This window comes from Cyprinodon tularosa, unplaced genomic scaffold (assembly GCF_016077235.1).
Source record: "Cyprinodon tularosa strain WSP-4 unplaced genomic scaffold, ASM1607723v1 ctg484, whole genome shotgun sequence".
In the NCBI taxonomy this organism is placed as follows: domain Eukaryota; kingdom Metazoa; phylum Chordata; class Actinopteri; order Cyprinodontiformes; family Cyprinodontidae; genus Cyprinodon; species Cyprinodon tularosa.
The window spans coordinates 779,725-807,709 of record NW_024039212.1 but is presented as its reverse complement, the minus strand read 5'-3'; the positions used below and the strand labels follow the sequence as shown (position 1 = coordinate 807,709).

General features: G+C 37.2%; 1 protein-coding gene across 1 annotated transcript in view; it reads right to left on the bottom strand.

Annotated features, from left to right (window-relative positions):
• The window catches only part of stk10 (serine/threonine kinase 10), a 43,019-nt gene that overhangs the window by 8,288 nt on the left and 6,746 nt on the right, over nt 1-27,985 (bottom strand). The window contains exons 2-10 of the mRNA XM_038302204.1: nt 19,371-19,535; nt 12,647-12,695; nt 11,965-12,114; nt 8,888-8,960; nt 6,634-6,828; nt 6,111-6,192; nt 3,592-3,726; nt 1,387-1,728; nt 900-1,298 (exon numbers count right to left, since the gene is read on the bottom strand). Coding sequence (XP_038158132.1) covers nt 900-1,298; nt 1,387-1,728; nt 3,592-3,726; nt 6,111-6,192; nt 6,634-6,828; nt 8,888-8,960; nt 11,965-12,114; nt 12,647-12,695; nt 19,371-19,535 — 1,590 coding nt within the window. The remainder of the gene's footprint in view (nt 1-899; nt 1,299-1,386; nt 1,729-3,591; nt 3,727-6,110; nt 6,193-6,633; nt 6,829-8,887; nt 8,961-11,964; nt 12,115-12,646; nt 12,696-19,370; nt 19,536-27,985) is intronic.

The following is a 27,985-nucleotide window of genomic DNA, read 5'->3' as shown; positions in this document are numbered from 1 at the left end:
TCCTTTTAGGCTGCTACTTTAAAACAGGGCTTTATCTCTTTATCTAATAGTGTGTTCACACCAAACGGGAATGTATCGTGTGGTTTGCATGTAATTCCTATGTGGAGAAACTTTCATTGGCCAAGAAATGAGAAGCCAAGCATTCTATATATGCCATCGGCACAATTAACAAATATGAAGGGAACCTCTGATGGAACGTTTCTGTTAATCCTTTCTACTGCCAATGAGGGAATGATGTGATTCCGAGGCAGGATGAAGGAGGGAAGCAGAGAAAAAAAGTCAAACTTTCAAACAAGGGGTTTCATCAGGAGTTTGGAAGCTGGCTTTTGCTCATAATTCGTCTTCCTCTCAGGATAACAGTTTTTGATCCTGGACAGAATCAAGAACCAAAAGAAGCAGCTGACTCCAGCTATGGCTCCTTTGAAAAAGATGCCCCCCAAACTGGGAGCACCACCGGAGGATCTGCTGGACCCTGGAGAAGAGACACTGTTGTTTGGCTTTCCACATTAAATATACAGTGACTCGCTGTGAAATCCAGATCCATGTGGGAAAAAGCACCTCCTATTTGATGATTCGGTTAAGTGCGCTTGGTTTTGTCTCCATTGTCCCAGTGAATTATTGGCAAAATACTAAGTGAGCTACATCATGTGAATTATGTGGAAAATCCACTTTATTTTGTAAAGAAGAAAATGTAAATAATTCATTCAGGATTTCTTGTGTTTTATCTTTTATCATCCTGGAGGCTTAATTTGCATATAATGAGGGATTAGCCTTGTAACCAAAAGCCAACCCAAATATTATATAGAAATATTATTTCTACCTACGGTAATATATTGTATTGAGACCAATTCTGGTTTTGTAGAAAGAATACATTGGATTTGACTCAATGAGTGACTCACCCTTGGAGATATTGCAAAGTCATCCTTGCTAATTGACATGTTCTCCGAAGCCATGCTCCCCGTATACGAGAACCGTTTGTTGTTTAGTCGTCCATTGGCCTGAGGCGAGGCTGGCTCAGCGTTCCCTCCTATAGACAGCCGATTGGCCGTACCTTTGCTAAGAGAATCGTTCAATCCGTTGGATGGTACCGGGGTAGCAGCAACAGATGGGGTGGGAGTGGATCCAGGTGTGACGCTGGAACTCAAGCTTGGAGTTGGTGAGTCTCTGTTTCCAACAAAAGGGGACTCTGGCTCAGACAGTTGTACTCTAGGAATGTCCTTATTTATCATATTGTCAAGTTTTTCTGAAGCCGTCTCAGGTCTGGATAACTGTTCATTCTCTGGTCTCTCTGAAGCCACCTGGAAATTAAACATTAAATTTAATCAAAACAAACCTTCTAAAGCTCCTTGATAAAACTACAGCAAAAAAAAATAAATGAAGAGGCACCTTTTCGTCCTCCATTGTTGGGGTACTCTTCCCATCCTCAACACCCGAGTCTGAGCCAGTGGTTTTAGTTGAGCCCTCTCCCTCAGATTTATCAGAGTCAAGCAGCTCATCAGGCTGTTTGTCCTGCATCTCCTCTGGATCTTTTTGAGGGAGATTGAGCCTTGGCGGGGGGACAGGGATCTCAGAGACTGCGGGCTCCTCCGCTTGTGAATCAGGCCGATGCAATCTCCTCGGTAAAGGTACTGGTGAGGGCGTGGTGGGTGTAGTGGGGCTTGGAGTGTACTCGGACTGGTCTTCATCCAAACTCGTCTGACTTGTCTGACATGGCTCCTTGTTTGGTGACTAAAGGAAATAGGGAGACACTGTTAAAGGCTAGTGTAAAAAACAAACCTAAAAAAGTTGTTTTTATTGTTTAAGTTGTTATTGGAATGAACATTTTTCCATGCTTTCCACCTTTTCCTCTAGTCCAAATGCAAATTAATAAAGCTGTTCACACATTTTCTATCCAATGAAATCCAATGAAAATGACATCCCTTCTCCTTCATTGCCACTTTAAAGCACCTAACATGGCCTTTTAATCTTTACTAAAGGCAGCCATTGTAAACAGAGTGAAGAAAATAAGTGTATGCAGTAGCTGTAAACAAGAATACAACTCTAAATCTGCACAACTTAGTATGTTTGGCAAGAGGTAGCCTATACATTCATGTAAAAAAAAAATGTAAAATTGCTGTTATATTTTACATAATTGTCAATATGTCAACCACACATCTTGTAAGATGCTATTCCCTAGACAGTCCTGTGCTACAGATAATACAATGATGTTCATAGTCGACATCCTACTGAAGGAAGATGGACTAGTTGCCCCGTTTTATTCTTTTGAGCTTCTGATTTTTTCTTAAAGAATATGCAAGAGATGGAACATTTGGAAACTCAGGGAAATTTGAGATGGGGCAGGTTTAAATTTTCTCAAGAGTATGGAGAGCATGGATGGTTGCTACACTTTCTATGGGTTAAATTAGATAAACCTTACATCTTTCTGTTAATAGCCAAAGAAGGGACTGTTGTTTATGGGTATAGATGCTATTTACTGGGCAAAAAGCACTAACTGCACATTTTCAAATTATTAAAGACAACTTAAAATGTGTCTGTAATATCTTTTTCCTCTTTTAGAAATAATAGAAAAATAAGGTACGGCATCGACATTCCGCTAGCACCCTGGGATTACATCTTTGCTAGCAAGAGTTTAAGCAATACATTATTAGCAATACTGTTCAGAGTTTCTGGAGAGGAAAAAAAAAGGTATACTGGACTAAAACTGATATCAGTAGACTGCACTCAGAGGTAAAAAGAAAACAACCTTATGTTTGTCTATTTTTTATTTTTTTACCATTTTATATTGCATGTCTATCTTGTAGCACTTCTAAAATCAACTAAATCATATACATGCATTATTAATTTTGATAAATGAGATCACCCTGTTTGACAGCAAAACACTGTAATAAATGATAATTGGCTATGAACTAAATTACTTTCATAAAACGGCTGAGTAAGTAAAATTAGTACTTTAATGTAGCAAAAATTGAAAACATGTTTTATTCCATGCGATGAAATGTCCAATGGACTCTCTTATAAAGTCTTAAAAACTGATTTATTTAAAGGTTAAAAACAATGAGAACCCTTACATTAATTTACTCCATCTGCTGTGGTGAAGCAACACAGAAACAAGGTTAAAAGCAGGTGCCTATATTTAAACACATGTGGGTGTGAGGGAATGCCAGTATTCCGGCTTCTGTTCCTTTGTTTGTGCTGACTGCCCTCTCATACTGTAACTTTCTAATCTTATGTCCTCTGTGGATCTGTGAATGGCCTTAGTAAACCTCAACATAAATCTATCAGCAGAACGACTATCTTTACCACAGAGGAAAATTTTGCTTGACTGGGATAACTAGGAAAAAAGAACAATAACTTGTTGGATTTTTAGGGGAAAAAGGTACAAATAAGCGTGTTTATTTCAGTGAAAGCCTAAATACAAGAAGATAAAAGGTCCTCTTGCTATTCAGCTGCAAATCTGAATTAGAGACTTTTTGATAATTGCTTTTTTCTTTTTACCCTCGAGGAAATACTCCTCACTCCTTGTTTCAAAAATAAACACTGACAAAGAAAAATGAAAATGATCAAACAGAAAAAAACATTGCTGTGTGGTACCTCAATGAGATCCATTGTGTCGTCGTCCTCTCCTTCCTCTCTATTGTCTTCGATTTCCTCCATGACCTCGGCGTTGGCCTCGGCAACCAGCTCCATCAACGGGCGGTTGGAGGTCGCCGTCCTCACAAACGGGTGCTGTGGACACAAATTAACGATGAGCTCTTTCAATTTATCACCAGTTGAATTTAAATACAAAAAGCATTTCTGACAAACAACACGTGTAGCAATTGCTGACACCCATTTAAAGAGTGATTAAGACCAAAGGAATTCTAATCACCACAGGATAGTCACCGTCACCCCCCAAAAAATAACTTTTCACTGAGGGAGTAGAACTAAATACTTAAACAAAATCTAAGTGAATTTCAAAACCACTAAAGTTTTATGTCATAGTGATTCTGCAATACAAATGTTATAAGTATAATGCTGGCAAGAGAGAAAGTGATGAGATCCCTCAGGTTCAGCTGCAGCATCATGACCCTCCCCACCCCACGAACCGGTACCCTGTAGCTGGCGTGGTCATTTTCTAGTTCTTGCAACTTTTAGATGCGCCTCTGGTTCAACACACCTGAATCAATTAGATGATTGAGAGGACTCTGGAGGAACTGACTGCTTACTGAGGAGGTAACTCAGCCATTTGATTCAGATGTGTTGGACAAAGGATGGATCTAAACATTGTAGGATAAGGACCCCCAGGACCTGGAATTTCCCACCCCTGCTGTAGCAGATAGCTCTATAGTTTGAATGCTGGTTGCAGTGGCAGTTCTAGATATTTATACCATATTTATGAATGCTTAATACTGAAACCTCACCAACTACAAAACAGAAAGAAGGAAGCATGATTAAACCCGTTGGACCCCATTTCAGTTGTCTTTTATGATTATCTAAGTTTCTTTGGATACAAATGCGGTGATTCTGCTTAAAAAAGGTTTTTAAATCAATTTTTTCTTCCAAGCATATAAAGCCTTTTCTGATAAGATTAGTGCAGTAAAAAGTTAATTTCATGGCGAGTATCATGGATAGTTGAAATAAACATGTTCATTGAACCTGAACACAAATAAAAAATTTAATAGTCCTGCTAGATAAAGAATATAATCTAGCGAAATAAACTTGTACAAAGACACATTTCAATGCTGAAGTAAGAACAGGAACCAACAAACAAAAGGCAAGGAAACAAGAAACTTTCTCTGTGGGGGAAAGCTTGGCCACCTGTGAATTACTGAGGAGCTGCAACAACAGCAGCAACACAATTAAACTATCTAATGCTGGTGTTCAGGCTAAAATACAACTTCATTGCAGTGAAAAGGAATACAAATTTAAATTAAGAAGGCAGATGCCAAAGGGGAAATTCATTGATCATTCATTATTTAGTTACTTTGAACTTGAGTGCAATTTAATTGGAACAGCTGACAAAGGAGAAAAGGCTGCAAGCTGTGCTGGACCGTGAACTGTGTAGATGTGTGTATGTGCTGCTTGATGGCAGTCGTTTATGTAGAGGCTTTCTCCTTAAGTACTTTATTAGGCTTCGGCCTCTCAAATGACAAACAGCACTCAGTTACTGCCTTATGGGTAACACACAAGCTAAGAGTCCGTTGATCATTGGAAGCCTAAGCTTCAATGCGCCTTTTTGACCATTCTGAAGCATTGTGGGGAAAAAAAGACCTGGTTAAACTGAAAACTATTGTTTCACCTGAAAACCATCACACAGATTTCAAGCATTTATTCATGTATTTAAGTTTATAATGATTTATCCCAATAAACTGCTAAAATTTCCAGCTAAGTGACATCATCAGACACCACTGCCTGCCTTACCCACAAAACTATCTGCAAACACTGGGAGCAGCAGGCATGATAAACATCTAAAACTTTCAGCAGAGAACCAGAAAACTGCACCACACCCGTCTCTCTCCCAGAATTCCCACCGGGCGTGGATCTTGGATTTAACATCTCTGCCTCCTGCTAATTGAGATAAAGAGGATGGTCCAAGCTTGCAAATATCTGGCATTCTCCTCCTCAGCTGTGGGGTACAGACAGGCAAACTATGGCTATGAATTTTAGCAGATGTTACCCCTCCTTTAATCCACACCCAACATTCTGTTTTTATGATTTCCTCTGCTTGCAATTTCAGAAACAGGAACTCTGACTATGAGACAGAATCAGGATCTCATAAACCCCTTGTAATTAATTCTATATTAGCCCTGTTAGAGTTACCATTTCTAATCAGTGTCACAAGCCTTATATGAGGTGGACTCTGATAAAAATAAAAAATCTATAAATAAAATGTGAGATCTATAAAGTTTAATTAAAAAAAAAATTCCATTTGTTGTATGTTTTAAAGCATTATTGTATAAAAGTCCCAAAGATAAACCCTTTTCAGGATATTGGTTGAGCCCGTTGCACCTTCATTCAAAGGATTGTGGTTCTTCAAAGCACAATTGATGGCAAAGTTATATTACATGTTTAAGTGCAGCCTTGTCTAATACCAGCTGGATTGTAACTGTGCACTCTTTATTGGGCCTTACCTCTAAGAGTTGGGCTGCACTGGGGCGAGTCTCTGGGTTTTTATCCAAAGCCTTCTTCAAGAAGTCATTAAAATCCTTCGACCTTTAGTAAATTAAAGACAAAAAGGGTTTAGTTTATGAATGGATATAAGTCAGAGGGGTAGATGAATGGCAGAGGGGTTGCAACACATTGATAACATGGAGAACACTTCCAGATGCATAATGTTGACACAAGCGGATCATCCCTTTTACACAACCATATGATGACTCAACCACTCATCGCTGATAACTTTGTGGTAATAAATTAGCTGCGCTGAAAAATTAAGACTCATAAATCTGATAGGAAGAGTTATAGTTTGGCACCCGTTTAAGTCCTGCCTCTTGCTTAAGTTTTACTTTTGGAAGGCGACTGTAGGTCTAGAGTCTTCCATGCCAGTGTAAAAATGACAAAAACCTCTTTTTCAAAAGCAAGTTTCATGCTCTATCATATTGACACTTTTTTATTGCTGCTTTTCGTTTTATGTCAAGCATTTTAAATCGTCACCATTTGTAAGGGTAATCCAGGGTTGGAGGCTCTGATTTGGCAACCTTCAGCAGCACCCTCATCGGATTGAGCTCATGGTGAGGGGGTTCGATTTGTGCAAGCTCTATCAGGGTGATGCCAAGAGACCAGATGTCAGCCTTGTAGTCGTACGGAGCATCCTTCATCGTCTCACACATGACCACCTCTGGGGCCATCCTGAAACAAGCACATCAAATATTTAAATACCACATGGTTGGAACCGACTGTACAGCATTAGGAAGTCTTAAAAAAATTATTCCATTTGTTATAAAAGTAATTCTTCTACAACTGAGCAGTACATTTGATAGTAAATTAAAGCAGTAAAGTAAATTAAGTTAACTAAATTTGATTTTTTTTAATTTATATACAGAGTATCTCTGGCTTGTATGACGAAAAAAAAATTGAATAGGGCAAATAATTATTTTTTCTGAACAGTTTCTTCCCCACTGCCATCAGGACTGCTGAGCTGTTGAAAAACTCTTAGTCAAGCATTACAGTAATAACACCAAACCAAAAATACAGCATATTTGCACCATATATCTTAATGCTCTGAACTTCCAAAGCAATGCGTTTTTTGCACTATGTTTTTTTTTCTTCCCCCACACACATACACCATTAACATTTGATCACTGCTGCACTTTATTGAATGAAAATGTTCATTTACTGTCTGAAAAGCTGTACTAACCGAAATTTCGTTTTCTATATGCTCTACGTATTAAAAAAATGAGAATAAAAGTTAGAAACCAAAACTGTGTGCTCTTCATTTCCCAACAGCCCTATCGTACAACATGCCTTCCGACCATGTTTTAATAGAACTGGGCAGGTTCTCTTATCAGCTCTCATCCATGGATCATAACCTGTTCTAGTCACAGATTAACCAGCTCCAACAAATATTCACTTTACAGATCAAACTGTGGAACAATGTTCAGGCATGATCTGTTCCAGTTTTTTTTAATGTGGAGAACTGCACAATGGTGACAGACTGAAGTAGAGTCCATGCATTGATGATGGGATATTTGCTTTTCTCATCAAGATTTAAAGTGAAAAAACTTTAAGCACAAAAAATATCAGCCGTAATAATTAAAGTCATTTATACATCAGCAGATTAAAATGTAATTGATTTAGATTTTTTTATATTTGTACACTTTTTCAAAAAAAAAAAAAAAAATCAGGCTATATTTTGCAAATCAAAATTAGACAATATAGAAGGTTTTTCCTTCTGGTTTTGACGCTTTTGGCTACAGTTAAAAAACAAAGAAATAAAAAGAATTCTTGCTTACATTCTAAAAAATTTTTACTAGCAGGTGGAACCATTGTGCGCAGCTCCAAGCTGACACCAAAAGTTCAAAGCCCCACATCTCTGGAACTGTTATAGCTAGAGATCTGAAATTTTCTGCATTTATGGTTGAAATGATGCAGAACAAATATCATACAATAAAACCGGGAATATCTTTATTACTGCTGTTCAGAAAAGACCCATCATTTCTGAGAATAAAAAAAGACATCTTTGAGTCATGTTTGAACTAACGCAGGTTGGTCTGTGTTCTAGTCACCCAATTTAAATTGATATATTAGGAAACTAGAGGGTGTTAGCTTTCAAACAATGTATTGCACATGTAATTTGGGCTTACAGTTCCTAAGTGTTTTGCTTTTCCATTTGGGTATGCAAAATAGTTGAGGATTACCCAAAATGAGGTGGATGTTAAGAGGTTAACTGAAAAAAGTGCATTCAAAAGTTGCTGTGTTTATCCATTCAAAATAGTTGATAACTTTAGTTTTGATGCAATTATAGAATCGGCAAGGTATGTCACATTTTCCATTTTTTTGACACTTTGATCACCCATTAGAATGGATCAATAGAAAACTAAAAGATTGATTATCTCTGGCTGATACATTCGTGGACATGTTCTCTTTCAACTGACACTTCTTTTAGAAATAGGAAGAATGATGACAAAGTATTTATATTTTCTTTAATGTGGAGCTCACATAGCTGTCCTTTAAAATAACTGCATCCCTAATGGAAAGCTGGCTGCAACATTTGTTGTAATAGATCTCAAGTCTTCTTGAAAGTTTTTCCAACGGTAAAGTTTAGATATGTTTTTTCTGCCCTCCTGCTTGTTTTAAACATTTGAATCATTACTCTGAAATGTTTAGGAGAGTAGTCACTTTGTTGCTACTTTCTGTTTAACTTTAAGCCCCTTGAATCATCCGTCATGATGCAGAGTTAGTTTCTTACCAGTATGGCGTCCCAATGAAAGAATCCCTTCTCTGTAAGGTTTTGGTGTTTTTTGCAGACACACCAAAATCCGCTGCAAGGAGAAAAACATAAATAGAACAAATTAACATAGTTGATGAAAAATAGCGACTAAATCTGTCACAAAATCCGTTAAGGAAAAGAAAACCAAAATGATTAAATTTATAGACAGTTTTCCATACGCGCCATCCCAATGCTCTGAAAAGCACTTAAGATTACAGGGCTACAATGTTCCCTCTGATTCCAGAGCTTAGATTATATTTCTTCTCTTTGCAAGTAAGTATGTGCCACAGCCAGCAGAGAGAGTTGTTTTTGCAGAGGCCTTTAGAGTCTGCACATCAGGGGTTCTCCTTTAATTAACTTTATGTTCTGTTTTCGGGACTGAAATTCAGACTCCTTTCAACACAACGCAATGTTTTTTACATTGCAGCAAACAAAATGCACCCAGAGCCGTTTTTTTTATTTATTTTTTTTATGTTGAAATAAACACTGCTTAGTAAGAGAATAAACAATTGGATGTTTTCCTGTTTGCATTACTTAATATAGAGCAAAGTTTCTATCAAATATTTGCCATCGTTCCTGCAGGTCACCACAATGCTAAATAAAGAACTTGAAGATGCTACAACAGCAGATAAATTAGCAGGGGGTCAAAAAGCACTCTTAGCAGAGGTCTGGAGGGATTTCTTCAAGATATCAGGGCATACAATTCATAGATGTGTGCAAATTGTCACACATACAATACTTTCAGAAGTCTCTGCATGACTCTTGAACATTACATTATTTTAGCCAATCACATCAATGGTTGAATGCGATAGATTAGAATAAGACTAAATAATTGTAAAGCAGAAGGCAAAGAATGTATAATATTTGTTTTACAAATAAAATAAAGCTAAAACCCAATATGCTTCAATCAAAACAAAGCCGAGGTTTGTTATAGCATAGATTCTCAAAGTGGGATCATAGATCAATAAGTATGACCTTGAGATCCTCTACAGAAATAAAACAATTAAAATTATGATAAAGAATATTTATGCATTTATATTAAAACATCACTTAGAAATGGAAACACATTGGTTGTTGATGCTGTTTTATTACTATTATAGATGTATGAATGGAAGGTATCATGATTATTATATAATTTTTTTTTCTTTTTTTTTGAGAACTGTTATATTGCAGCCAATAGTTTAGGGCCTGAGATAGTTCTGGTATTATTCTCCAAGTTTCCATGAAACATTTAGGAAAATTCTGGCAACATAAATAAGATAAATAACACCAAACCTATCGGAAAATCGAAGAGTTTTGTCCGCCTGTAATCCCCCCCACCAAAGAAAAGAACATGAATGTACACTTAAACTTTCAGTCCAAGAAAGTTGAACTTTGATCAGAGAAGGCCCCTTAGTAAATCTGGAGGAGCTGTAAAGATCAACAGCTCAGCTGTTAGACTCTGATGACATGCCTATGTTTATTTCTATGTTCCATAAATCAGGCCTTTATGATGCCGTAAAAAGAAGTCACTGTATACAAACAGACTTAAGAAGTCCTGTTTAATAATTACCACAAGCTATGTAGGGGACATGGCAGGCATGGGAAAGAAGATGTGATCATCTTGCATGGAGGTGACAGTATTATTGTGTGGGTAGGCTCTTTCCTCATCCACATTGACCAGCTGTCATGTGTTTGGTGGCAAAGTGATGAAGCTAAATAGAAAGTCTTGGAAGGAAATATTTTAGTGGCTGTAAATACTTTAGCAAGGCACTGTAAGCAAACCCTTAACGATAAAGACTTCTGCAAGAAAAATAGAACACAGAGTTTAATGCTGTGTTTTGCTTGGTCATTTTGATACACTTGGCCGACCTCAGAAACTCTTAATTGCAGCCTTGTTTAAATTAACATGTAGTTAGATAATTTTTGGAGACCGTAAATGAGTCCATGTCATGACATAATGAGTTTAAAGAGGCAACTCCCAGCGATTAAATCCAACTGTGGCTGCACTGGGGAGGAATGTTGGGCACAGAGTCCAGCTCAGTGAGACTAGCATGACTGGCAAAATGATTCACTTGGCAAGATGAGAAAGAAAAATACACCAAAACAAAACCAGTGTAAAAGCTGGTTCCACAAGGAAATTAAGCTCTTAAAGTTCCTCCTACTCTTTAGTCAGTTCATCAAGAAAAAGTTCTATAAAACAAGACATATTTCTGTTTGAAGTTGGGCGCAAATGCTGACCTCCTGAACTCAAACTACTTTTTGATACAGCTTTGTGCTTTTCTGGATATCCATGCTTTAATCTAAAACACATTGGGCTTTGGGTTGGGTCAACAGCTTCAGCTGTGCAATGTGAGGAATGTGAGGAACGCTTTAAAACATTAATATAGGAAAAAATGTCACATTTTCAGATGCTTTTTCCCACACAACGCTTGTATATTGCCCGTGGACCGGGCTGCAGGAGAGCTGCAGGAGGGCTGCAGTGTCTGCAATTCTATGCTTGTGTGCGTATGTGGGACAAGGCAGCTAAACACAGGACCTTTCCAAGGCTGCAAAACACTTAAGAACAGGGCAAAGACATGCTGGATGACAACATAAAATATGAAACCAGAGGTACAATTTCTAGGTTTAAGTTTACATCTTAATCCAGTCAGTAAAACTTGGAAACTGATGTTCAGAGATGAGATGGCTATGACAGAGCTTAAGCTATTTTCAAAAAGTAATGGGCAACATTTTCAGCCTCCTGATCTGTAGATTACTCCTTGAACTATGCTGTGTTGATCAATCAAATAAGATCCATTATGCTTTGAGGGGGTAGCATGAAAAATCGTAAAAAGTATATGAAGAAAACATAAGTTTACAATGTGATTATGCATATGACCTATAGGTTGCTCTTTCTAACATAAACCTTTGGTCTTTTTTCCTAAAGCAGAATAAATACACCTTCCTGTCAGGACCAATTCCACACAGTTTTGGATGCAATGAGCATCTAAACATTCTTTTTTTAAATCTGCATTTGGAAAAGTTTCTGTTATTTCTCAAACGAACATCCATGCACTGAAAATGTAAACCCTTACCTAGTTTTATGTTCCCATCGATTGTAAGGAGGACATTGCCGGCCTTCAGGTCTCTATGGATGATCTTCATACGGTGGAGGTAGTCAAGAGCCTCCAGCATCTGTCTACAGACCACCCTGATCTGTGGCTCAGTTAGTCCACGATCCAACTCTGATAAAAGCCAAAGTAGATGAGAAAATGAGCTTTACTAAGCAGCAAATATCAGAAGTGGGTACAAGCAAAATTAAGCAACTTTTGGAACTGCAGGGAAACCTTAAACAAGGGCATTGATTCTGTAAAGTATCATGGCAGAGCTAAGTGTGGAGGACTGAGCTACTGTGTGACTGCCATGAGAGAAAACATCACAAGGAAAACCTGTGATTTCAGTTCATATGTTGTTGCTGGATATGTAATGCCAGAAAAAAGTCAAAGGTTCACAGACCTTATACTGCTTTATCTATGTTTAGTTAGCCTCACAAAGGGGTACAGATTATTATTTGGAGGGGAATTATCCAATGAAAACAGGCCAAGGGGCTTTCTCACACTCAAAGACCCCACTAATTCTGTGCTATTCAGTCCAGCTTTTGAACTGAACAGGAGAACTACTGTATAGGGGGAAATATGGATACTACGATTCACTTGGGGCATGAGTGCTGTTGAGAAAGGTGAAGCCATAAAAAAAAAAAAATAAAATAAAAATTACCTAGCATGTTGGCATCTACTGCACCTCCAGCGCAGAATTCAATCATGATCTGTGAAAGCAGAGATAAGTAAAGAATAACTGAATATATGCAAGGACAATTTTTACATTTAGTCAAACATTGCTTTTCCACCATGCTTCAATAGAATGAGGACTACTCAAAAGTAGCCCTTATTAAAAAGAATGAAAGACTGAAAAAAATGTGACCAAATGGATATTTTAAATAACAGTGTGTCCACTAATTAACATTACAGCTGTCTATGATCTTATAATCAGCACAATCTTGTAACCAGTAAGTGGGCCTATATATAGGGCTACAGGTGGTCACTGAGCTGTTTGGTGGCATGGTGTGTACCACACTCAACATGGACAAGAGGAAACAAAGTATTTTCAGGACATTTGGAAGAAAAACAGACAAGCAGTTAAAAGGAAAGGCTATAAGACAAATGGGAAGCAGTTTAATGTCCCTGTGACTACAGTTGCACATATTTAGACATTTAAGATCCATGAGGCTGTTCTTATATATAAAAAGCTCAAAAATGCAAAAAAGAAAAAAATGCCAACAAATTTCCAAACCAAGAAAGATCTTTTTACAAAAATCTTAGGTATCGGGATTGATGAGTAAGCGTGTAAACAAAGCAGCCGATACTTCGATTTTCAACAGTAAGAGGTTAAGCCCAGGCAATGTTGGAACATACCTGTGACATGATCTCATCCTGATATAATTACATTGTCACTGTATGCTATGACAACTCTGTCAATGTATCAGGCTAGCACAGGACAAGGAGTGGCATTTTAGCCAAGCCTTCTAAAACTAACAAAGGAACACATGCACTGCAAACATTCACCAAAAACCGCTATCAGAGCCTGAAATTCCTCTTTGCATGCTTATCATAGAAAAAAAAAAAAAGATATTTGTAGAGAATTTAAATGTGGTAAAGGTGCCGTGCTTTTCAATGATTAAAATTGGACTACAATTTGATTTTTGTGTTTTTGTGTTTTTTGTGTTTTCTTTACATAATTAAATCTTCTTAATAGTGCTGAAGGCCATTTAAATTCAATATTTACCAGATAAAAACATTTAAAAGTATAAAGGAGGATTTTCGCGAATACCCGCCCTCTCTACTTTAAAAAAAAAAAAAAATGCATATGCACAACCCTGTACCTGCTCCAGAGAGAGAATGTCTATCAAACGAGAGCATGCACGAGCCCATCTCTCCTTGTGCAAGCTCTGTTTACAAGTTGCTGTTTGCGTCGCTCATAAAAGCTTACTTTTAAAAAGAAGATTTGTCATTTTTCCACTATGTTAGACTTACCACCGGTAAGTGAAAATGGGGACGAGCACATAGGACGGCCTTATGTAAACATATCACCAGAATGATTGACAGTTAGGAGGACCACTTATTTTGATGATGCACCCGGAAAAAGAACATCCTCCACTATACTTTTAATTATAGAAGTTTTGGGTCTACATACTAACTAAGCTGACAAAGTCCAGCTCCTTCTTCAATTCTGTTTTACATTTCCAGTCATTACAATGGCAATTGGTACCGTAGAAGCTTTGTTGTTACTTGAAAATAAGTTAAAAATTCCTTGAGATAGAAATTATTTAAAGTTTTAAAACTAGCAATTCTAGAGTGAAAGGAACAGTAGTATAAATCTATTCACACATTATTTTTGTTTTGGTGTCTGTGGAGCAAGAGCAATAGTTTCGCCCATAGGAATTTTGGGTGACGTCCTGGTTCTACAGAGAAGAATGTGCCCCAACTGGTCAAGCTGCTCACAGAGCATGTCCACTGCGGGTGGAGCACAAATAAACTAAAACTCTGTCTGAGATTTACAGGAAGACTCTAAACATAAAAAAAGGTTAAAAAAAATAAATAAATAAAAAAAAAATGGCTACTTCAAAGAGAAGTAAAATTATTAAAATCAGAACATTTCTATTTAATAAATACATCATAATAGCATAAATAGAACTGAATGTTTAAGAAAAAAAAAGCATTTTTTTGTGTTATTATTCCGATTGTAAGCCTCTCTGCAAACTTGGATCCTTAGAATATACGAAGCAGTCTTTACTCTGTATTGTCCACCATTTAGGTAATTAGTGGCTACATTGTGATTTACAGCTTAACTTTGTCTGAGGTGAAAGAACTTGAAAAGTTCAGTTACCAACAAAGACCTTCTTTAACACCATGCAAGAATAACTAAAATGACAGAGTACAAGATCGATCCAGACTGTATAGCAACACAGTGATTTCCTAAAGGGTTGAAACTGTTCTTTGAACCGTCTACTCTACAAATCTGAAGGCTGGTTTTAGAGGCAACGAAACTAGAGCCAAACAAGTTATACTGATGTCCCTTTCGAGGCCAACCAAAAAAAAAAAAAAAAAAAAAAAAAAAAAAAATCAACTAAATCACAGAGTTACAGTCTGTGAACTAAACAGCAGGGAACTAATAAACCCTGCTTTAAGTTTTCAATAAGCAGCTAATAATTTCCTTAAATAGATACTATTCCATAGTCATCTATAAATATTTTATCATAACTCAACATTTTTCGGTAAAAGGAAAAAAATTCCGGGTTTAGAACCAGCTCTTGTTATGTAATAGTATTGGTTAAACAGCAACGTTTCTAGGCTAAAAGTGTTGGACTTCTTTATTGCCAATTTGTATACACAGAGTGCATACAAAATGAAATTTTGTTTCATAGAGCTTTCCAACGGTGAGTGAGCAGCAGCAGCAGTGAAAATGAACATTTCCATTAATAAAATGCAGCAGTGATCAAAATTTAAACAGTGTAGTAGACATGGTGCAAAAAGGCATTGATATGGAAGATTCAGAGCGGTGCAAAAAATAAATAAATAGATGAGGTGCAAAATTCAGTAGAAACATGTTAAAAGGTTTATATATGTGCTAGTAATACTTAATCCTCAGGAAAACATTTATGTGAGACAGCATAGAGGAGCATAGCCTCAATATGGCAGTGTATATGCTCCTTCTCAGGAAGTTAAAATTGATTAAACTTTCTATTCAGCTAATCACAAATTTTCATAGGGTCACAATTGAAAGCATGCATATGATATTGTGCACCAAAATTTCATTATGGGCATATAATATTAAGGACTCTTTATTCTGGACTCTATTGCAGAAAGAGGATAAACAAAACTACAGCAAATACTGAGAAGTTGACGCAGCAGCTATGTCCAAGTACAATGTTCTGATATTGTATATGTTCTGTATCCACATGTGTGAGAAAAGCCAGGTGTTAAACTACATATACAGTAGATGTGCGTTTAGCATATGCAAAGTTGCTATAATTAAAAGGTCATTATGATGTCTTACATTAACTTTTAAACTTCACAGAAGATGAAGGGCTGCAGTTTGAATTTATCCTCAAGCGTAACTGCATGAAAGCTCTAGTTTGGGAAATGACAAGCAAACAGTCTATGAAGAATGAGGACAAAGGTCCTATTCTACCCAAACTGCACAAAGTAACCACATCTTTACAAAGATGATTGCTGGGAGACAAAGTGAACTGTCCTCGCATCAGGTTATTTTAGAATATCAGGGGAGGAGGAAATGTTCAGTGTTTTTATAAGTAAAGCAAAGTTCTGAAGACATGAGGGCTGAATATTTCTTCACACCTAAAGTAACTGCAGTAAGTCATGTGCATTTGTCCCCTTTTCAACCATTATTCTCCATCTGTTCAATGACCCTCTGTTCTTCTCCCTCTTTCTGTTTATTCTTCTAAGCTTACTGATGTCAGGACCACCTTAAAGGCCCTCTTTTTCTCGCACTGTGGGGCATGTTCCTTTGTTCTCTTTAAGACTAGATAGTTTCCTAAAGTAGGAGAAAAAAAAAACTCACCTCTTTCTTCCTCTCATTATAAGTAGAAAGCAGAAGGGGTGTGGGCGCTTACTGGACTAAAGCTGCATACCCTGCCCAGCACATCACACTGTTGGGTTACTGAGGCCCCATCACTAAACACTGGGTTAGTTAAGAAGTTTGCATTTTTACACATAATTATAACTTTTCATTACTGCTCATTAGACCAATAATCTAAAATTTGAAATTTCAAAGTCATATTAGTACCTCAGAACAACTTAAAACACAGAGATAATGAAGCAAAAGCTGCAGCTCTCATGCAGACACACAAACCCACAGGAAGTGTGTGGTTATACACAAAAAGACGTGTTTGTTATATCTGACATACCAGCTTAAACGACAGGAAGGGTCCACCTTAAATATTCAGGAATTTAAGGTAAACGCAGCTAGAACTACAACTTGACGCAACTGAGTGTAGAGGCGACACTCAAGTTAAGACCAATTTATTGATCAGGTCTGTCCAGTTTAAAATGCGTCTCAATTGTACTGTTTCATTTTCAAACAGCTTGTGGTCAATTGTATGGCTAATGTGCTTCAGAGTAAACTCTTGCATGTTCCAGTTATGTTCTGGGTTTCAGCGACAGTAAATAGTTAAATCATTACATCCAAGCTGAAAACATTTTTACAGGTGGGAATCTTGACCATAAAACGTAGTTATAGATCGTCTGTTAGCAGATCAAAAGAGACATCAGAACATTGGTCTGATGCGACACAGAGGCGATTCTTTGTGTTACATTTAAAGTGATTAGTGGGGAGTTTAATCTAAAGCTGCATTGCTTAGCAGAAACAAATGTGAGTACCGTAGATCAAATGCATGTGTTTTTAAAAAAATACAATGCACTCAGACAGCCCAAATGATGATCACAAGGCAGAGCTTGAGCAGATTAAAAGGAAATGCCCAAAAATCATAGGTTTACACTCACCGTTGCACTATTCTGACTGAGAATTGAGTATTTTCTTTACAATCATTCTTTCTTTTCAAAGAGGCAATAAGCTTGGGGCCCCATGTAGTCACGCTTGTCACAGTTCTGTCTAGCTGTAAACATTTAAATTATTGGTGTAAACATTTAAATCATTTTACTGTAGAAAAGGGGCAAGACTGGATGAGCAGCAATTTTCTAGTTCCCATTGACTAAGGAGTTTTAATACCCATCTGCCTTGCTAGGACATTCTCAGTCTTTCCCGTATTGAACAGTTAAGAGAAATGTGAGTCAAGTCACTTCTGCGCTGCAGGAAATCATTTTTAAAGATTCCAATAAAGATGATGGATAGCAATCAGCTTAGACCTGTAATAAGGTAAATAACTGCAGAGTTGCATGTTTTTTGTTAAAATTGTTAAGAGTTAACTAGGGTGTGGCACCAGTCATTATGCTACATCTATCACTTCATATGTAACAATGTCTAAATAAATATAAACAAAACTAATAACCATTTTTGCTCTGTAAAATAATATAATACAAGAGCATTAAAACTTTCCTTTATTTCAAAGCGTTTTATAAGTAATTATCAGTCTTGCAAAGAACAGCTCTGGGTGATTTAAATTGAGTCTTTTTATCTATTCTTCATGGCTGCAGATGTTAGGGTGGGTGAAAAAATAACGACCCACCAAGCAAAGTTGTAAACACGTTTTATGTGAGACTATCGACTTTTTTCTAAATGGCTTTTCGGCTTTAAACCAGAGCAGCTGGAAAACTGCTAACGTTTGTCTACAACCATATAGCTAGAGCCAAGTACTGAGACACAAAGGAATATTCACAATCTAGTGCTTTTCTCTTACATCTATGTAAAACTAGTCATTTTATATCAATTTGCACCCGTTTCTAATATTTGAAGACATTTATAATGCCCAAGTGGAAAATATGTTAGTTAAGCTATTTAATACTATTTTGTTTCTCCAGAAAAGTACATGTTCCTCACACCTATCTTTAGACTTGACCCTGCATAGCAGTTTCTCAGATATGCAAGACTGCCCACCCCCAACATGAGGTCACTCTTATTTGCTTTGGCCTGAGTGTGGGAAGATTACAAGAGCAGTTTACTCTGGACCCAAAGTGCAAGTGTGGAGATGAAAAATGATTTAAAAGGCAAAAAAAAAACATGAATTGAATTGATCTTTCTTGCAGTAACTTTAGCATGAGGATGGGGTAATATCTTTATGTTTTGACAGAAGTGTACTCAAGGTGAGCTGGAGTTGCAAAAAATAAAATAAAAAATAACAAATTAGAAGTCGTCAGTAAGAAGACTCTTTAATTTTAATCTTAACATCGATCCAGCTATTATGCTAAAGAATATTAGCAAGCAAATAGCATCATGAGAAATAGCAAAACCTATGACAGATCACGGATAAAGTTGTGCAGAAGACAACGTTGTTGTTATACAACATTTCAACCTTTGAACATCCTATGGAGCAGTGTTCAATCCATCATCTGAAAATGAAAGCCTATCGAATTTGTACAAACCTACCATGCGTGGATCTTTACCCAAAAAAGGTCTAAAAGAGCATCTATCAAAGAAGCAGCCAACAGGCCCATGTTAACTCTGGAGGAGCGACAGAAATTCATGTCAAGGAAGATAACAGCTGTTAGATGAGTACTTAAAAAAAAATTTAAAAAATTAAAAAATGGCTGTTATGAAAGAAAGCCAAAGACAAACTTGAACTTTGTGTCCTTGGTGCAAAAAGGTCTAAAGAAAAAAGTTAGCTCTGAAAATTGCAAATGTTTTCAATTCAGTACGTACCTCTTTTTCAAAGTGTAGTTTGTTTAAAGAAAACGTTCTCTTTATCAGCTTCATGAATATTAACCCACAGTAAAGAAACATTTAAAAGCAGACAGAGGGATTAACATACCCAGAGTTTGTTTTCATAATAAAATGCATCGAGAAGCTTGACGATGTAGGGGTGGTCACATTTAGCCAGGATGTCAATCTCAACCATGTAGTCCTCCAGCTCTTCCTCACATTTGGTCTCAATCACTTTGGCTGCAGCCAGAATACCAGTTTCCTTGTTGCTGGCCTATAAAAAAACAAAATAACAGTCATTTCAAAAAGATTATATCAAATGTAATGTTCAGGTCAGAATTGTTGCACATCAGTTATTTCACTTACAGCCATGCAATTTAAAATTAACTTAAACTTCTCCTTGGCTGAAATAAAGGGAGATTAAGAATTTCATACATCTAGAAGGTAGGGACTTTTTTACTTTCCACATAACACATGGCTGCAACTAAAAGTGAACATATATTTATGAGCCTAATTAAATGATTATTATACACAAAATGAAAATCTTCATCAATGGGGAGGGAGCAGCAGCAGCAGACCAGGGGTAGAGCAGTGACCCATACACAAAGATTTCAACTTCAACACACAGATCTTCATTTTTTGTCCTCCCAATAGGTCTAAAGCCCTTCATTCAGTCTTCTTTCAAATAAGAGCCAATGGTGTCAGAATACTTTGATGAAACAGAAAGATACAAACTACACAGCAATATGTGTCTAGTTTATTAAGGTTGCTTAGGAGCAGGAGAGAGCAAGACTTCATAAGATAATAGAAAGGCTGTACAATAGCTTGCCATTTTAATCGTGCTAATATGAAACAGTAATATACAAATAATTTTAAAAGATCTAATTATCAGATTGTAGAGGCTTCTTTTTACTTGAGTCCACAAAGATTATTTCAACTATCTTGCAACAAGTTACCTCAATGAGAAAATCTCACGCTACTACCACAACTCAGTTATGCAGGTATTTGGGTACACATCTCTGCAGGAATGAAACAGTCTAAACATTCTGCTGCGGTTTCATATGTTCATATTTCACTGAGGCTGATATGTTTGTTCAGATGTTTTCTTACAGGCCCTGAGGGACATGCATCCTTCATGTATTGCCACATGCATGATGTGGAACTATGAACTATGACAAAAATTCCAGAGAAGCTAATCAGCCCCAAACTCTTTAAAGAAAACACCACAGAATGAGTCAACAGGACACTGTCCAACACCAAACTATTAGTCAGTTGGTTAACGAGCCTCAACAGCAAACACAGAAAGTGACACTTTGACTGTACAACTAATATTGGAGTTTGGTGCTGCAAAGACAGAGCCAAAACAAATCATGGGTGTAAGTCAGGACGACCAGACAGGGTTTTTGCTGAGGTTTCAAAGAAGACGTCCTGAACTTTGCTGGATGTTACCAGACCCCCGTGAAAAATTTAAGAATGGCACAAACAAAAGGCTTTAACTTCTAGAACTTTACAACTTTTCCCAAATCAAAGGATGCTATTCAGCTCCTCAACTCTTCAGCTTAAAAAACAAAATAACCCTCATATGTTAACATCCTTTTTGCAACATGGCTGAGGAATGTACCTCTGGTCTTCTGATGACTCGGAAGGCGAGTCAGAGCCCAGAGGGTGGACAACAGATTCATGGCCTTGTACATTTCAATAGCAAGCGAGAATGCATGACGTCAAAGAGGGTCCTCAAGATTATAAAGGCACAATTTTTGTATGCGACTCTTACAAAGGGGTACCCACCCAAACAATGGAAGCAATTCTTAAACACCTCAGTGCATCTAGTAGAGTCCTGCTAACTTTGATGCAAGTGGCTGGATGCTTGTTTATTATGAAAAGACAGTTAAAAAAAGGATGCAGATTCCAAAATGTTGAAGTTATGTAGTAAAGAGGCAGCTTGCTTGACATTAACGGCCCTTGGGGAGTAAAACTCCAGCTGACTGTGTACTGTAGCGGCTTGGAGTCATACCAAGAGAAAACAACAATTCCCCGTTTCAAACCACAGATTCTTCTCTCCTACAACAACAATCTATGGCTTTGTTTGGGTCTGGTTTCCACAGTTGTTCACCAATGGACTTTATTCTTAGTCTTTTGTTTCATCTTACTGACTTCTTTGTTTCTATCAATTTGTTGCATAGAAATAGCAGCAGGTCTGGAACTATTTAAGCCAGCGTCCAACAAATTACTTTTCTGAGTGTGAAAACATTTTACACTTTTTTTAAACTTGCTTGATATAGAAACCTAAACTGACTAGAATCGACCAACAATTTTATTTTTTATTTTTCTCACTTTTAAAGCATCAAATGCTTTAAGAAAGTAACATGTCTGGACTGCGGGCAGACCAGTTTAACACCAAAGGTCTTGCTACAGAGAACTGCCATTTTGATATGTGCAGAATGTAGTTCATCCCTCTGAAGCAAACAAATGCTTCCCTGAAAAAATGTCATAATGAAAAGAGCTTTAAAGCAGTGAAACTTCAAACACTACTCACTAATGATCTTGTGTGTTAGTTGCATTTGTCTTATGCATGCAAAATGCTGTTCTGGAAGCTGGCATAAAACCAAACTGCTCTTTTTTTTACTGTTATGCATTGAGGGAATCAATGACTCAAAGCAAAATGAAATATTATCAGGAAAAAACAGGGGCAATTTCAAACTTGAGCCCATTCCACAGAAGGTGGAGCCTGTTTTTCCATCTCTTTATGGTAGTAAAGGTTAAACATGAACTGTGATAACTGACTATTGCCTTCAAGAGTGTTTTTAAAGTTGTGGTTTTAGGCATCACATTTAGTTTCAGATATTACTAACATTTGTTAACGCAGAGATGACCAAATCTTTATCTGTAAAATCTGCTTCCCCACTCAGTTATATGACTAGTATTTTATCTCCCATAACATAAGGGATAAAATCATAGAATACTGCCATTCTATTTTTATTTAGGTGTGACACCTAAGACTACAATTTTTAAAGGGTTAAACATTAATTCTCTTATCGATTCATTAATCAGGCCTTTGCTAACCATCAGATTTTATTGATAAATGCCGATGGTTTCCTTTACCTTAATACCAGAGATGAGGTATTGCCTTTAAATTCAATAAAGAGAAATAATTACAAGATTACCCATAATTTTCCACAGATCTCTTCACATATGGCTATAGGGTGATAAGTAGTGAGGAGTAGCTAGAAAAAATAAACAAAATTTACCAATCGATGGAAAAAAATATGATTTGCATTGATAAATGCATCTCATTTTTTTAAATCTCCTGATTTTCAATAAGAAAAACAAACAACCATTTTCCATCTGTCTACATATCAGTTTCTAAACTTCTGAGATACGTTCTTATTAAAAATGATAAATTATTTGATGTCTTCACTGTACAAATGCAACCTGCAGCAAACTTTGGTTTACCTCCACTGATTATGTTATCAGATTATGAATGAAATGTAATCACCTATTTGCAACCTCTGCTCACTGTAAGGAAAAGGACAAGCAGTAAAGCTGAATATTTGAGGCCATGTGTCAGTGGGCAAACATTTAAATCATTGAGCTTATAACAGCCCTCTACCACGACACTACGTCTGCCATCTGTTTACACTCGTCCTACTTACAGTCAGGCATACGCTTTTTAAATGAATCAAGATGAGAAATAACGTCAACACAGAGCCTGTATTGACAGAGTTAATGATAATAATTGGGGAGGTGTTGAAAACACATGGATGGACGTATCTCTAGTGGAGGTGTCAAATATTTCTACACCGAAGATAATATATAAACAAAAAGAAAGCAGAAACATAATCTCATCTTAGTTGTTGGTTATAAAACCTTCCAATTCAAACTTTCTAAAAAGAGGTCTAAAGAAACAAATCACAGTATCTATTGATTACAAAACAATAACGACAGAATTCGCGAGGTCAGTCCCCTTAAGGTTGAACAAGCATACCACATGCTGCTCTGTATTTTCAATTTGTACACTTAGTTATGCTTTCAACAAGACACACAGCTTCCTTCAGGGTGAAAAACAATAAAGACCTTTACCCTTTTATAAAACCCTTTAACTGCTCTTCCTCTCTAGGCTTTCCCCACATTTTTTTTTGCAAGCAGGAATGTGGGTCCCTTTACCTGAAAAACCTCAGGTTTAATGGTGGTAAAGTCCTTGGTTTCAGGAAGCATCAAAACAAAACTGTCCTGGATATAGAACAACATTTTATTTTATAGAGGGAGAAAGCCTGCAATTAAATACCTACCTGCTTTTTCAGTCTATTAAAACTGTGACTGGTATCATATTTGTACAAGAATACAAAGTCCAGCAGAGATTTTTTATCTCTAGCTTTGTAATGAAGGCAGTTGGAGAGTTTCTATTGTTTGAGTGTCACTTCAGCAGTGTTTTGAAGGTTATACACCTTAAAGGAATAGTACACCCAAAACATGATTAGCCTTCATTTTCTACTCACCCCCATGCTGAACAACACTCTGGAGTACTTTTTTGATATCTCAAATGCATCTGGAGATCTGGGAGGCTTCTTGCTGTCTGCTGACATTCAAATAATGGAGGTCTATGGTGCCCGAGACAGAAAGGTCCATAAAAGTCCACAAAAACGTGTCAATATTCCTCCATGCTGCTCGTCCAATGTATTCCAAGTGTCCTGAGTGGGTAGCATCCAGAATTTACTCGAAACGAAGTAATTAAGAATGTTTTTAGAGCCTAAACAGTAGTGTATAGTATTTCCTAAAAGCGCGTTCACGAGTCTACGGAAACCGCGGCAGACCAAACCAGACGAAAGTGCGCATTCAGCTCGGCAAAGAACTCCTGCTCTTCCTCAACACTGAAGTCCTCAGACATTTTTCTTTCATTGTTTCTTTCTTTGCACAGGTAAACAGCACATTTCTTCTTCTACGCTTGCATTATCAGCAGAGCAGACGCTGAATGCGCACTTTCATCTGGTTTAGTCTGCCGGCTTCCGTAGCGTCCTCAACGCGCTGGCGCGCGCTTTCAGGGAATACTATACACTACTGTTTATGCTCTAAAAACATTCTAAATGACTTCGTTTCGAGTAAATTCTGGATGCTACCCACTCAGGACACTTGGAATACATTGGACGAGCAGTATGGAGGAATATTGACACGTTTTTGTGGACTTTTATGGACATTTCTGTCTCGGGCACCGTAGACCTCCATTCTTTGAATGTCAGCAGACAGCAAGAAGCCTCCCAGATCTCCAGATGCATTTGAGATATCAAAAAAGTACTCCAGAGTGTTGTTCAGCATGGGGGTGAGTAGAAAATGAAGGCTAATCATGTTTTGGGTGTACTATTCCTTTAAACTAAATTTATCAGATTTCTTCAAGATGAATGTTTCAACTGGACAAAATTATAACCAGCATCAACTAGTTTTAAACTCTCATCTTTAAAAAAAAAAAAAGGGGGAAAGAACAGCAACAAATAAAAACAGGACACGATTTTACAATAAGTGCGTGCAAACTTTTCTTGTGTTGGATTTTGGCAGTAAGCTCAGGTCAATCTACCCAACAGTCGCTTCCCAGCAAGAGCAGAAAACACTTTGTCCTGATTACATTTCCAAAACTGTCTCTGCTGCATTCCTGCTCAAATATGAGTTCACTGCTTTTATTTAGAGAAGATCGCCCCCTTTTTAGTCAACAGAAATAGAGTATATTCTGGTTAAGGGTCCTTATGGTGGATAAAATTCATTAATATAGCATAACATAGTGCATACACTGGAAAGTGTATGCACAATTCTGCCTATAATCTAGGCAGAATTTCCATCAGAAACAAAGATTATTCTGAAAACTGTTCATGATGACTTACTTGGTAATTTATGAGACTAAAAAAAAGCAAAAAAAACATCTCCTACAAGCTTGCACTTTATCAAAGAGATAATTTCTAAAGATTTAATTATATCCCATGTAAAGATGTGCAAATTTTCTGAAAGGACTAATTGTTTTTTAAACCAACTTTACATTACAACCTTATAGTCTCACACATACCACATTTTTGCTTTAAACAACCCAACTACTGCTGTCTGAGCATTATACACACACACGTGTAAGTCCACAGAAACATGAGGTCAGCAATTGGACACAGGTATTGCATCAGACATTATACTAATTTTTAACTGAGTTCAAAGAAGCTGATTTTTGTATAAGAGGAAATGTTTGGGAAAATCCTCTAACAGCATTTCTCACAAAATTTGATCAATATTAATTTGTCATCAGTATCAGCTGCAGCTGTAAAGGCGGGTGAGTTATTAAAAACTGCTAAAACTACCAGGAGTATCAGTGACTAGTTTCAATGACTAGCTACAGCTCAGGATGTCAGACAACCAGGCATGGGCGGTTTTCCCCAATATAGAAAAACCTGTGGTTTCCAAACCACTGAAAGTTTCCATCATATGGGGTTTGAGCATTTTTTGACGAATTTCATCACAGAGAGTGCTGAAGTATGAGCAGTTGCAGCATCACAACCCCTCCTCCTGTGCTCCCATGTAGGTGTTAGCTCTACATGCTGTTTGATGAGGAGGAAAGGGAATGCCCTGAACTCTTCCCCCAACCCACTTCCCACCCACAGTTCCACCCAGACTATAGAAATTATGCAAAGGATCAACCCACAAGTCAGCAAACATGTCATTTTTCCCCTCATACTGTCATAATTTCATACTGGCATATTCATACAGATAACAATCAAAAGTATTAGATGTTTGGTTATTTATAACCTACCTAGTCAATTGCCATCACACATTTTGATTTTTCCCAAGAATCTCAACAAGCTGTAGTTTCCTGAGGTGATTAACTTTGCGGTTAAGATAAGGTACTACGAACATAGTTTAGGACTTACTTGATGAGTAAACATCTAAATCAAACAGCATTATGGTCATAAAACCTATTCCTGCAGTATGGAAATAAATATCAAATGCTTTGTGATCACACAACTTTTATGCCTTTGTGAGTCTTTGCATTAAATCTAAGATGCGTCATGCCTGGATACGTCAAAAACTTGCGTTAATTGGATCTTACAGCAACATGGCTAAATTTCGACTGCTACCCAGAAGTCCCCAGATTGTCTTTAAGGTTCACACTCCACCCAAGTATTTAGACCAGAGTAACTTTTCTAGAAACCATTATCTGACCTATGAAGATCAACATCGTCTAGTCTAGTAGTCTAGACAAATGGTCCACTGTTAAGTTAAAATATTAATAGTTCCTTGAAAACCCTGATGATTTTGAAAACGTAAAGAATAGATTAGAAAACATGCATCAGTTGAATTTATTCGTTGAAATTGTTATGCTTACCAACTTATCCAGGTAAGAATATGTAACTTTCTTTCTAATAAATGGGCCTACACTCATATTTAAAAATACTATCCTATTAATAGTTGGATCTCATAAAACCTGTAATAATAGTGATTTTCAATTTCTTTATCAGGGAGGATTGTAAATCCAAACCGGAAATTAACCAGATTGTTTACTTAAAACCTGCAATAAACACTAGCTCCTTCAAGGCTTTCAAAGCACCACTTAACTTTCACCTTGAGATGTAAGAGGAAACATAATCTTAGTCCCTGATCTCTTGGCTAACCCCAGCTTTAAAAACAAAGTCAGCCTTGTTGCTATGCATCTCTGAGAAAAAGTCCCTCCTAAAGCTTAAAGTTCTCAAATACAGTTTTACATATTTCTTCTAACCCACCAAGATTCTTCCACTCCTACTCAAGATGCCGAACACATTTAAACATATATTTTTTTGCTTTCACAGATGTCCTGGGCGTGAAGCATGTCAAGTTGTCAAGCTCAGGCCTAAACTAAAAACACACCCTAAAATGAAGCAATCAGACTCTCTCGTCGTGTGGAAGAAATGCTCCACAGTGAACCTTGATGTAGCAAGTCACAGGAACAAAACAAATCAGGTCAGCGAAGCAAGCAAGCAAATCTTGATACTTTATTAACTACCTTAAAGGAAACGACAACTGTAATTCGAATCCATCATCACACTGTGGTTCAAAAACCATAAATCTCATGACAGATGAGCAAAACTTCCTGCTCACAGCCCACACAAAGCATGAAAGACTGGAGTAATTACAAGCTCTTGTTTTAAAATGAGCAACAAAAACTCCAGACAGGTAACGCAAGATTTTTTTTACAAGAAACTATCATAACAACAACATGGGAGAAGGAAAAAAAAAAAAACAGGAGGCTAATCTAACCTACTTCAACATACAGCTTCCTGCAAAAAGACTAAAATTCTAGATAAATAAGGAAAGTTTCTTTTCAGGGGACATAATCCAGTCATATGGCTGTAGGACGCTTCCACGATGTTGACCCCTAACCCCAGCAGCACCCCACCCACACGACTGGGCTCTTATCAGTGACTGCACCTTCAGCTGCTCGCCTTAGATTACACTAAGGAAAGCCCAAACCTTCCATAACAGTGACAACCCTTGGAACCGATAAAAATGCAGTGGCATTGCCATATGTTGAAGCATTACAACTTTTGCATTTCTCATAACACCTTGTAAAGCGAATGTAGAAAGCTGCGGAAACCCCCCCCCCCACACCAATCATCCAGCTTTGTTTCTCTTTCACTTTATAACCAGATACATCAGTTTTATTTAGGTTGTTCACATATCCTACTATCTGCAACAGAAAATCAGTGTAAGGCAACACAACCTTTA